The sequence below is a fragment of the Phycodurus eques genome, chromosome 5, assembly GCF_024500275.1.
Source record: "Phycodurus eques isolate BA_2022a chromosome 5, UOR_Pequ_1.1, whole genome shotgun sequence".
Lineage (NCBI taxonomy): Eukaryota > Metazoa > Chordata > Actinopteri > Syngnathiformes > Syngnathidae > Phycodurus > Phycodurus eques.
In genome coordinates this window covers 6099696-6112500 of record NC_084529.1, presented here as the reverse complement: position 1 = coordinate 6112500, position 12805 = coordinate 6099696, and the positions used below count along the sequence as shown (strand labels likewise).

The following is a 12805-nucleotide window of genomic DNA, read 5'->3' as shown; positions in this document are numbered from 1 at the left end:
CGTGGTGGCCCTCTTAATAGCTAAAATAGCTTTATTTATAACGCTGTAATTTAAAATTACGCTAAACCGGAAGTAGGGCAGGCGTCGCGTCCAATTTATTCTTTTCCCCTAAATTAATTACATTTTTATTTAACTTGTGCATAAAAGGCCAAAGCTCCTTTGTCCTTGGCTCTCGCTCCGTTTTATATATATATATATATATATATATATATATATAAAATGCAAAAGCAACAGAGGCCAGAGCAGGGCCAGGCCATTCTGGTACTTGCAATGGAAAGGCAGCATGAGTTGTCCGGGCATTATGCCCCTGGTAGGGTCACCCTTTTAACTTTTATCTGGGCATGCGGGACCAGCGGATTTTCAAACTTTTTGTGTCGGTATCTTGAGCCCTGCACACACAGGGGGTCTTCTGATGACTGGGAGCCCAGGTTTCTGGAGTAAATGTTAATTCTCTTCTTCTGATGACTGGGGGCCCAGGTTTCTGGAGTAACTGTTAATTAATTTAAAGTCCGGGTGAGAAGTCAGGATTCTCTGGTCTCCGCTTTGATGAGCTCCTTCAAACTGGCTGGTAATTCATTTAGCGTCCGTGTGAGATAAACCAGGCATCCCTGTGACCGTCTGTCTCAGCGGGGGAGCGGAGACAGGGATGCAACCCAGTTATTGTGGTAAATATTAGCAGGCTAACTTTAGCTGTCAGATAATTGTAATGGATTTCAAAAGCAGGATAAAGTGGTCTAAATTACATAAGGTAGGCAGGGAGGAGGCCATGACTATGTTTGTCTTGGTCCCCCAAATGATTAGCTAGCTACGTATAGCACTGCTTCGAGCCAGCTGCTGCTGCTTGGCATGCCAACTAAAATGGGATTAGCGACTCGTGCATTGATGAAGAAGGCAGCTAGCTCGCTGTGAGAACTAATGTGAATTGCAGAACACACTGGCCATCGACATTTCAAACGTACATCGCGGTAATAAATAATAAGCGGATGGCCGTTAGATTGAAGCATTTTACAAAGCGGGGGGGAAAAATAAACAACACGGTTCACACACGACAGAATGAGCGTACTCACTTTAACTTTTATCAGGAAGGGCTTTTGGGTTTTGACGCAGGCAATTTAGAATCACCAGCGTGGTGAACGTGGGCAATATTTACTTCGCTACATCCTATTTCAATTAGCCATTGGCAACGTGGCGAACGGGCAGCACGAACCCTGCTCTCGGGACAGGGAATGTTAGGATGGGAATGTTTCTTTGGCAGGGAAACAGCTTGAGCTGGTGTGCGAGGTCGAGAAATTCGGACGAGACATAGTGGGGCTTGCCTCCACACAGAACTTGGGCTTTGGTACCATTCTTCTTGAGAGGGGTTGGACTCTCTTCCACTCTGGAGTAGCCTGCGATGAGAGGCGCCGAGCTAGTGTGAGCATACTGATTGACCCACGTCTCGGTGCCAGTACGTTGGGGTTCACCCCAGTGGACAATTGTGGGAAAGATGCCGGTCTGACCTGGCAGACCCAAATGTATTGTGAGGGTCTCCTGGGAACGTCTGGCAGAGTCCCCTGTCATACGAGTTTCAACTCCCACCTCCGGTAGAACTTTGACCATGTACCGAGGGGGGCATTGAGTCTGAGTGGACTATGTTCCGCGTCTCCATTGTTGAAGCGGCCGACCGGAGCTGTGGCCGTAATGTAGTCGGTTCTTGTCGTGGCGGCAATCCCCAAACCCATAGGTGGACATCAGCGATGAGGGATGCCGTCAAGCTGAAGAAGGCGTTCCATTGGCCCTTTTTGGCCTGTGGGACTCCGGAGGCAGCTGACGGGTACTGGCTGGCCAAGTGGAACGCAGCTTTGGTGGTCGCTGAGGCAAAAACCCGGGTGCGAGAGGGGTTTGGTGAGGCCATGGAGAACGACTTCTGGATGACTTTGGGAAAATTTTGGTCCACCATCAGGTGTCTCAGGGGGGTGAAGCAGTGCACCATCAACACTGTGTATAGTGGGGATAGGGCGCTGCTGACCTCGACTCGGGACGTTGTGAGTTGGTGGGGAGAATACTTCGAAGATCTCTTCAATTCCACTGGCACGGCTTCCCATGAGGAACCAGAGTGTGGGGTCTCTGAGGCGGGCTTTCCTATCTCTGAGGAGTGGGGCTGGGGCGCTGCTGACCTAAACTCGAGACGTGAGTTGGTGGGCTGAATACTTAAAATACCTCCTCAGGTCCCCTGACACGCTTTCTTTTGAGGAAGCAGATTCTGGGGACTCTGAGTTGGTCTCTTCCATCTCCGGGGTTGGGGTCACCAAGGTGTTTAAAAAGCTTCTTGGTGGCAAGGCCTCGGGCGTGGATGAGATCCGCATTATGAGCCGAACGGGACGCATATGCACCGAACCGAAACAGTCTTAACTGAACCGTTAGGACTGTTTTCAAAAACTGTTCCACCCCAAATGTATTTATTAGACACAGTGGAGGCGCTGTAGGAGTGTTTTGATGTCACAGACTGTTTGTATGTTTTTGACGTAACACATTTTTATATTTTAATTCAACTGAATATTATTATTATTGTGTTGTGTTTTATTTTGTATTTGTATTATTTACCACACTTGGTTTCAACTGCTGTTGTATTTTAACATGCTCTATTAAAAAAAGTTGACTTGAGGTAAGTTGATTGTGACAAAAATGTTTAATTTTCTTGAAAGACCAGGGAGGCTATGATATTGCCTGTTTGGAGGACTGGCTCTTCAGAGTACCCCAATTATCTTTGTACCTGGAGATGTTGGTAACGGAGGGACTAAATGTGCGGCCAAGTGTGCGGCCAGTCCTTCCTCTGCTCCCTGCTTGTAAGGAGACACCCTGGAAAGATTTACAGTGTCTGTTGGATATTCCCACCCTCATGTTTCTTGCACCGCAGGTTGGTGTCTGACCTAGTGATGTCCCAATCAGATTTTTTTGCACCCCAGTCAGGTCGAGTCACTTGATTTTGAATGTCTATATTGACATCGTGATTATACTTTTATTTATATGGCTATTTACGCACACCTGTACCTGACACAGAAACGTGGGCAACAATCTTGAACTATAATGTTCTCGAAGTGTAAATTGCTGGTGTCAAATTGACCCCAAGGGCAAAAGATGAAGGTACATTTCATAGGCTCATGATGGAAAATAAATAATGGCTGTTGCTGTTTGTAATTTATAATGTCGAAAAGTACATCAGGTTATGCATTAGTTTTTTTGTATTCAAAATAATGTTGCAGTCGGTGCATGTAACTGTAATTTTGTTGTGGTTTTATTTGCATTTAAGTAATATTGTGATAATACTAATAATCGTAATTTTGTTTGTATTTAAGTAATATTATGATAATACCATTAATTGTAATCAATTGGGCATGTTAATAGTGCTACGGATTTTTCATATCGTTTCATCCCTTGTTGCATCATGCAAATATTTCAACTTTCCAGCTGCCTGACAGATACAGTGCTCCATGGAGACTTGTGTTTTCCACGTTGCTGCATGGTGAGAGCTTCACAAGAATGGTGGCAGGCCTAACCAATTGTGGGCCCACCTTGCTGCTCATCAAAGACACAAAGGGATATGTTTTTGGTGGCTTTGCCTCCCTCAGCTGGGAAGTCAAACCTCAATTCCAGGGTGAGTAAGTGGATATGTGAGATGACCAATATTAAGCAGTTATTCTCTGAAGTAAAAATGAAATCACAATGACAATGTCATAGGTTACAATGTGACCGACACAATTGTACAATTAATTTAATAAATACAAGGAACTAAATACAATAAATACTTGAACAACTCATTAAGACTATTTGTGGTCAAAATAATAAACTCATGTTGCACCAGGCCAGTAACAAAAGTGAGGAAAGGCTGGTAAAAATGAGGAAGTAATAATTTATTTTTATACTGTTGAGTTATTTGTATACTTGTGGGTAGTCTGTTGGCCTTTCTGCTATATCTTCATAGCGTATTTGTGTGTTGCCTGTGTGCGTGTGTTTGTGCAGGTGACTCCAGATGTTTCCTGTTCTCTGTATTCCCCAGACTGAGAGTTCATACAGCCACAGGTTACAACCAACACTTCATGTACCTCAACCAGAATCAGCAAACCATGCCCAACGGACTGGTGAGGCAAGACTTGGCAACGCATACTGTACTTTAACTTAATTTAGGCTCCAGAATAGAGGAACATGACCGAAATTTCCCCTTAGTTTATGAGAATGAAACTGTTGTTAGCCAAACATGCTAAAAGTTACATACAAGCACAGTGCTCAGATTTTAAAGTTTAGGTCTCTGGTTACTCTTTTTTGAGCAAAGGTAATGTTTAAACTGAATGAAAAGCACACAACACACCTCAGTATGAGGCAGTAAACACACTTAATTTCCTTAAGCAAATTGACAAAAAAAAAGTAGTGATAATAAAGAACAATTATATAATTAAAGTATATCGTTCCACTATATTATTGTTATACATACCATGATGATGATTTTAATATAAACTAAAGTACAAATAAAAAGGCTTGTAATGTACAACCCCAATTCCAATAAAGTTGAGATGTTGTGTTAAACATAAATAAAAACAGAATACAATTATTTGCAAATGATGTTCAAACTATATTTAATTGAATACACTACAAAGAGAAGCTATTTAATGTTCAAACAGATAAACTTTGTTTTTCGCAAATAATCATTAACTTAGAATTTTATGGCTTCAACACGTTCCAAAAAAGCTCGGATTATTATACTATTATATGTTTATAAATATACATATATATATATGTATGTATGTGTGTATATATATATATATATATATATATATATATATATATATATATATATATGTATGTATGTGTATATATGTATGTATATGTGTATGTATATGTGTGTGTATATATATATATATATATATATATTAACTGAAGACTCTAAAGAAGACTCTAAAGAAGACTCTAAATTGCCCCGAGGTGTGAATGTGAGTGAGAATGGTTGTTTGTTTCATACATGCAAATCAGTCGCCTTTCGGCGAAATTCGCCATTTTGAACTCAAAATAGGCCATTTGCGGGAATCGTATAGATCCGATGAGTTTTTCCTGGAATGTGGGGGTATGGGGGGGCGGACGTCATAGGCTGTTTCGTACTCCTTGAACGCTGGCAGCTTGATCCATTCCACACGTTCACCATCTGCACACAGATGTAATTGTGAATATTACTCCGCGGCGGACTAATATGCGGCCTGAGGTTCCGCCTTTTCTTTAACTGTCCTGTTCAGCTGTATGGCCTTGCAGAATGGTGGGTTTGTATGCCTTTTGTGCTGGAACAGTTTTGCTGTGCAGCAGGGTTGTTTGAAATACTCACTCTGCTTATTTTTGAATTATTCTGATGTTTATTCAAAATGCAGCCAGACAGAAAAGGGTTTTATGGGACAGGACAGAGTGGACAAGGGGAATAGGGGTGTGAACCACTGCACAAGTAATATTGCAACAGTCAAATCGTGTTCCTATTTGTGGATGGGGCGGGGTCACCCGGTAAGGACATGCAATCGCTAACCAAGAGAACAAGATGAGAAAGGACAGAAAAGGATAGGACAGGATGTGGGAAATGAGCAAGGCAGTGTTACTGACGAGTGGTGCGGTGGGATTCTTTTTTAGTGTCTAAATACCTGTAAGAATCTGTGAGTTATGTTAGTATAACCTGTGTTGGTATTAGTGGTCCCAGCATAAGCAATTAAAGCCTATAGCGTGTCTATCAAACTTATTAGTGAATGAACACCATATCACATGCATGTTAATCAACTGGTGTACGGAGTACTGGTGTACAGACTTGTGTGTTTTGGATCATCAGCAGATCCTTTCTTTCTCCATGCTTTGGCCTTTCCATCACTTTGGTAGAGGTTAATCTTGGTTGGTAGAGGTTAATCTTGGTCTAATCAGTCCAGAACATTGAGTTCCAAAACATTTGTTGCTCATCTCTGTTCTACTTTTCAAAATTCAATCTGGCCTTCCAATTCTTTTTGCTGATGAGTGGTTTGCATCTTGTGGTATGGCCTCTGTATTTCTTCTCTCCAAGTCTTCTTCGAACAGTGAATTGTTATACCTTCATCCCTGCCCTGTGGAGGTTGGCAAACGATTTTGTCTGGCAATTTTAAGAAAAATGCATCCAAACTAATCGGGAGACGCGTTATCCTGCGACAAGACGATGAGCCAAAACACACTGCCGACACAACAAAGGAGTACATCAGGGGGGAAAAGTGGAAGTCTTAGACTGGCCAATCACCGGACCTTAACCAAATAGAGCATGCATCTTACCTCCTGAAGAGGAGACTGAAGGGAGAAACCCCCAGAAACAAACAAGAACTGAAAGAGGCCGCAGTCAAGGCCTAGAAAAGCATTTCAAATGAAGAATGCAACAGTCTGATGACGTCAATGGGTCGCAGGCTTGATGCATTTATTGCAAGTTAGGGTTATGCCACCAAATATTCAATGTTATTCACTTTAAGTTAATTAAATCATGCCTGTTCCAATACTCTTGCTCACTTGAAAGGTGGGTGGCTTCAAACAAAAGGTGCTCTGTCCTGCGGTTTTTAACACGTCTTGATGTAAATACCAGGAAATGAAAGCTTGAATTCTGAACTTTTGTCTCATATTCTTCGTTTGATCTGAAACCCAAATGTCTTCAGTATACAACAAAAACAAAGGAATTGACATTGCCGGTCCAATAACTTTGGAGGGGACTATATATAAAAACCTCTTTCGGCAGTCTCTGCAGTTTATAGGCACACAAGCCCCTTGTGAGAGTGATTGCCAAAATGTCAAAACTGAGAAAACGTTTTAAAATAAGAATGCAGTACTTTTTTCTTAAACTCCCTACCTCAAACACAATCACAGAAGCAACATCACACAATCACACTTTCACTCTGATTTTCATTTTATTGACTAACTGTATATTTCAAAGATAAAGATATTTCAAACTTCGATTAGGATAATACAATGTAACATACAATAACCTAACTAATATTTTGTGTTGCCTGCAATGATATTTAAGATCCAACAGGTGTCCATATTGAGCAACATAGGGACACTGCACTGACAGTATCAGTACAGTTTGATCAATGTGTTGCAACGCTTCATGAGGCATCATCAACCCAACACTCGTACAATATTAATAATAAGTCATTCAACAATCACATACGTAGCACATACATGGCCCCATTTCTGTAAGTTGCATTTTGCCATGAAAGAAAAATATGATATTTATATTTTAAGAATAATGTGAAGAAGTCTGCCGCCAGGATGTAAGAAGTCCCACACACCTTTTCCAAATGCCGGGTTTTTTTGATATAAAACCTGGGCCCAAGATACACCAAATCATTTAAAACCTTTTTCGACCATTATCGTGACCTATAACCTGTACAACTCAAAAGGTTAAATTACAGCAGGCTAGCAGGAGCTCATCCCCTATTCCAAGCAGTCAGTAATGTTTATGGGTGCACTTCAATTAAACTGAGTGATGAAGTTAAAAATCATGTAGACCAGTAGTTACCCATTACCCAGCAAGCAAAGCAAGAGAGACTGGTGAACCCTATTTTCATACATTTCACAGTTTTTAGCATGCCTCGAGTCGGAGCCTCGTTGCCCCCCCTTTGCACGCAACTGACTATAGACACTTTGGGTTATGGTCATGTCATTGGGGGAAAAAAAGGCTAATTAGTTTGATATGATGATGGGTGCTAATCATTTTGACCTTAACTGCGTGTATAATTTCCAAGGATGCCCATTAAAGGGTCAATCGGTGCAAAGAAAGTTAGTCCTCGTTTAATTGCATGAAACTTGAATCATGCATCATTCGTTCTAACAGTCCAATTACATGTTTTGAAAATGTGTTTGGTAATTTCTCCTGGTTTCTTTCTTTGTCAGGGCATGGGCGGTCAGCACAGTTACTTTGGGCTGTGGTTGGATAGTGATTTTGGACATGGCCACAGCCGTGCACGGCCAAAGTGTACAACCTTTGGAAGCCCTCAGCTCTCGGGGGACGAGGACTTTAATTTGGACTCAATGGAAGTATGGGCAGTAGGAAAACCCTCTGAGCTAGAGGAGGTAAGAGCAACTCATTTCTTCATGATCCAAAGACAAATAGTATCCAAGATGCTTTTAACGCTGCAGTATATATATAGAGGAAATATAACTTGAATCTTTCTCAGAAATTGTCTCTGAATGAGCAGAGAGGCCAAAATCACTGAGCCAAAATGCTAACGAAACTGACGACTGTAAGAGTCATTCATCATCGACATGCTCTTCGCAATCCCATCGACCGCACATAAGTAAACTAATAGTAACTAAATAAATCAAGAAATAAATTGAACATGAAATACCATTTCGTTGGCCTGGACAGATTCTTCGTCCCCCACTTGTTTCCATGAAGGTAACCTCTGCATTGCGCCACATAAATGTCTTTATTTATTGCTCCATGTACCTCAAATGTACAATTTTTTAGAACATATGGTCTCTATGTGGCACGAAAGACGTTTTAATATAATACCATGAATCACGTCATAATATAATCACACAGCACTACTTGTGCACGGGTGCCATGAGTGGCATAGCCGGATCCAGCTGGTGAGCCGTCTTACCGCTGCAGTGGGACGAGACGCAGTTTCATTTCTGTTATCAATCCACGCTCTTTTTGTTGAGTTACGAGAAATAAGCGGCTCAAAACATGCATCGTATATTGTAACAATGGAAATTGAGCAATCCATCGCTAAAGACCTCATTTTACATCGCATTTGGCGATGCGATACGGGATATTTCGGACCCTGTATTAATAACAAAGTAAGAGTTTGGGGGGTAGAACAGGTACATACTATATATATTTGTTCCTACTTCTTTTCGAACATGCAAATGAACAGTTATGTGGAAGGGGCAGTTCATTACCCATGTTTGTGTTGATTCTTTCTATTTAACTTTTAAGTTTTCAATTGTGTTGTTGTTTCCTTTTTAAACGACTGTATTATACGCCTGTATCGTAATTGTTCGTTTTCATTTTTGTATTTGTTTCAAATCAAATAAAACAAATTGTGTTGTTTGTGCAGACAGCCTGTGTGTAAGCGAGTGTGTCAATGCAAGCCTGCCATCATCCATGTCTGGTGATTAATGCAATAAGGCTTGACAGGGCGTAGCCGGTCTGTCCGTTTACCTTGCAGTTGCAATGGAAGAGGCCTGATTGTAGTCTGAGGATCCAATCCCATGATTACCCACCCCCCCTCCTATTTTTCCATGACCTAGACAGATTTGTTGCATGTTGGAAGTAAAAAAATAACTAAATATTGGAATTGTCTCTTGAGCCATGTCGTGTAAATTAAGGCTTAGTGATTTCAAGTGATGCTATGGCACCATAGCCACATGTGCATTGTTTCTGAGTTTATGAACCTACTGTTGATTGATATGTCCATTATTCTGAGCCCAATACTATTAAGTGCGATAAAAATGACCAGTTTCAAACAGAGTTTGAAAGTGTGGGCTTTGAAAGGTACCCTAGTGAACCACTGATATTTTATACAGCTAAGCTAGCTTTATATATGCACGTCTCATTATCGTCAGTTGTCTGTTTCCATTTCCAACCTGTAAAACTAATAAAATGGAATCTGGTGTTTTTGTTTTCTGTTTCAGGGTGAAGAAGGTGAGGTTAAGAGGAGTGTCTTGGACATGGATCCAGAGGTCCAGGTCATGATGGAGATGACAAGCAAGAAACTGCACAGTCAGGGTCTTAGGGAGCCAGTTGACCAAAAACACTAAAGGTCATCATCATCTGACCTTATCTCGGCCCATGGGGAATCTGGTGCTGATGCAAATAGGAAATTTGTCATCATCTACAATATTTTATTTTACCATTAACAAGTGTCATCAATATAGACAGTGATGTCACATCTTTCCTGCCTATTGTTGTAATTCTTGACATTTGTTGTTGTAAACCAGGAAAGCAAACCATGACAGTGTTTAAGTAGCTTGTACTAAGTGGATGTAGTAGTACCACCTAAATATGGTCATACATACGTACTTAGGCTATGTTCACTCTACAAGTCTTAATGCCCAAAGGTGGCATTTAAAAAAAACAAAAAAAAAATATTTAAATAGTTTCCAGGTGTCTTAATAACATGTCTGCTTTTGTCAAAATACCCCATGGATATATACATATTTATCCAACATTTTTCTCTTCTTGCTAAAATCAAGCTGTTTAAGGAGACGTTTAACAGACTGTCTGCGGGCCGGCCCTGCAAGTGAGCCAGCCCTTATCCTGCTCCAATATACTGTACAGCTGGGCCAGCGGCCAGTCCAGCTATCATTAAATAAGCAACCAGTGGGCTGGATCTCACCGCGGCGTGCACGTTCCTTTCCAGACGTTTGCGCTGCATCTGACGGCTTCCTTCTTCTCATGAAAGCAGAACCCAGTGTGTGAGAAAACAAGCGACTGACGCAACTGACTTGTCCAAGTTACTAACTGCAGGAGACAGCACCAACTATTATTTTATGCCATGAATAATATATTATATTATATAAAATATAACATCGACATGACTCTGATTGTAGTGAGTCACTAGAAAGCTGTGTGAACTTGAAAGCAGGAAAAAAAAAAAAACTTTCAAAAACAATAAAAATGCCCAACTATGATACAAATAAGAAGAAAGAGCAAACATTTGTATTATGGCTGTTTTTGGTGGGGTGTCTACTACCTCTGTTCAGGGGTGTATGTTCATTACTATTTATTACATATGAATGTACAAAAATCTGGAACAGATTTTAGCAAGAATCATGGAAGTTGACACACATGATTTGCTTTGGCGGGCCACGTAAAATGATGTGGCGGGCCGCATCTGGCCCCCGGGCCTTGAGTTTGACACCTGTGTTATAGGGAGCATTATTGACCAAATGATAGCATATTCTGATAATTGCGAAAATGTCTGAATGAGGTTAAACACTGTTTGAAGTGATGCCTTGGGTTCTTGTAAACAAAGAAGGATATCATCTGCGTCAAGATTGATTTTGTGTTCTGACATAAGAGTACAGATACAGTACCTTGAATATTAGTGTTCTGACGTATTGCGATTGCCAGTGGTTCGATAAATAGTGCGAATCGCGGGGGCGAGAGAGGACATCCTTGTCTAGTTCCTCTTTGTAAAGTAAAACTTTGTGATCTGACCCCATTTGTGGTGACAGTTGCTTTGGGTGAGCTGTCTCACGCTGCGTAGACTTCAAAAGCACCAAACTTTCAGACCTGCCATTTATCAGCACAAGTCTCCAACGCCACAATTGTTTTAAGAATCCGATTATTGCTGCCACTTTGTCAGCTTAGTAGAAACGTCTCGAAACCACACAATCTCAGTTAGCACCATATTATTCCTCCCCGCACCCGGTTAACTTTGTCAAAAGCTTTTTTGGCATCTCGTGACAAGACAATAGTTTTTAGATTATTACGCTGAGACATACTTATTAGGTTTATCAGTCGCCTGACATTGTTTGTGGAGCTCTGTCCGTTAATGAAACCTGTTTGGTGATAATGTATTCACATGCCTTAGATATTATTTCTATGTCTGTATTAATTAGTGACAGCGGTCGGTAATTAGCTGGATGAGTGGGGTCTTTCCCTGGTTTCAGTAGTAGTTTTATTGCGGCTGTATTCATATGGCTTCTGAATAGGCCTTTATCCTTTATCTCCATCACCATTCTGAAAAATAGTGGTTCTAGTATACACCAGAAATGTTTGTAGAACTCCGAGGAAAACCCATCATTGCTTGAAGCTCTACCTGTGGGCATATCGTTTCAGGCCATTGCGAGGTTAATGGGGCATCTAAAAACTCTTTCTGAAGTTAATTGAGGGATGTTTAGGTTATTGAAAAAAGTTTCAATGTCGTTTTTATGTGGCTTATTATGGGATGAATATAAGCTACTGTAGTAGTTGTAAAATATATCATTACTATCCTGTGGACAGATGTAATTAGTGTTTTTTATTTTTTTACATTGAAGTTGGTTCGTGAGAAATGCTCCTGATTTATTGTTGTGCTCGAATTTAGCTATCAGCTATGGCAGTAGGAACTCCGTTCTTTTCATAATCTGGAGTCAAGTTGTTGTTTTGCATTATAAAGTTGGTTCCTAAGTAGGTCTGTTGGATTCATTGCATATTCCTCTGAGTTGTTTTGGGTTTTATCTCCAGTTCGCTTTCTAGTTTTTATTTTTGTTTTTTCTTGTAGGGAGAGAAATGAAATGATTTTGCCTCTTATTACAGATTTCCCTGTTTCCCAAAGTAAGGACTGGGATATAGTTGTGGAATCATTTATATCAAGAAAATCTTCCCATTCCTTCCTTTCAAATATATCGAGCTCTGGATCTTTCAGTAGAGAAGTATGAAAGCGCCAGGTTGGAGAAGGTATCATGTTTGATTCAAGTTTGAGGCAGAGAGAAATTTGAGCATGTATTTTGGAAGTGCTGTTTTGAGCAATTGAGTTATTTGTGACAAAGTAGTCAATTCTCGAGAAGGAGCGCTGAACTGAAGAAAAGAAAGTGTATTCCCTTTTTGTATGATTATTATTTTTTTTTTATTCCCCATATGTCGGCGAGTCCGAAATCGCCCATATAGTCATCTATTATTTGTTTTGTATACGAGTTCAGCATAGATTAAACATGGACATGGAGGACAAGGGAATATATCACGAGTTAAATATAAAAGCACAGGGTACTGTAGCCTGCGAATACATATGTGTACAGTGGGGGCAGGGAGGGGGGAGTGAGCATTTGGTAGGAGTAAGGAAGACAGTGGTGAGATGTC

At 40.7% G+C, this 12805-nt stretch overlaps 1 protein-coding gene across 1 annotated transcript in view; it reads left to right on the top strand.

Annotated features, from left to right (window-relative positions):
- The window catches only part of meak7 (MTOR associated protein, eak-7 homolog), a 16152-nt gene extending 5010 nt beyond the window's left edge, over positions 1–11142 (top strand). The window contains 5 exon segments of the mRNA XM_061677398.1: positions 2685–2896; positions 3448–3634; positions 4000–4118; positions 7906–8085; positions 9655–11142. Of these exon segments, the coding sequence (XP_061533382.1) occupies positions 2685–2896; positions 3448–3634; positions 4000–4118; positions 7906–8085; positions 9655–9780 (824 nt within the window). The 3' untranslated portion in view covers positions 9781–11142.
- The last annotated feature ends 1663 nt before the right edge of the window (positions 11143–12805 follow it).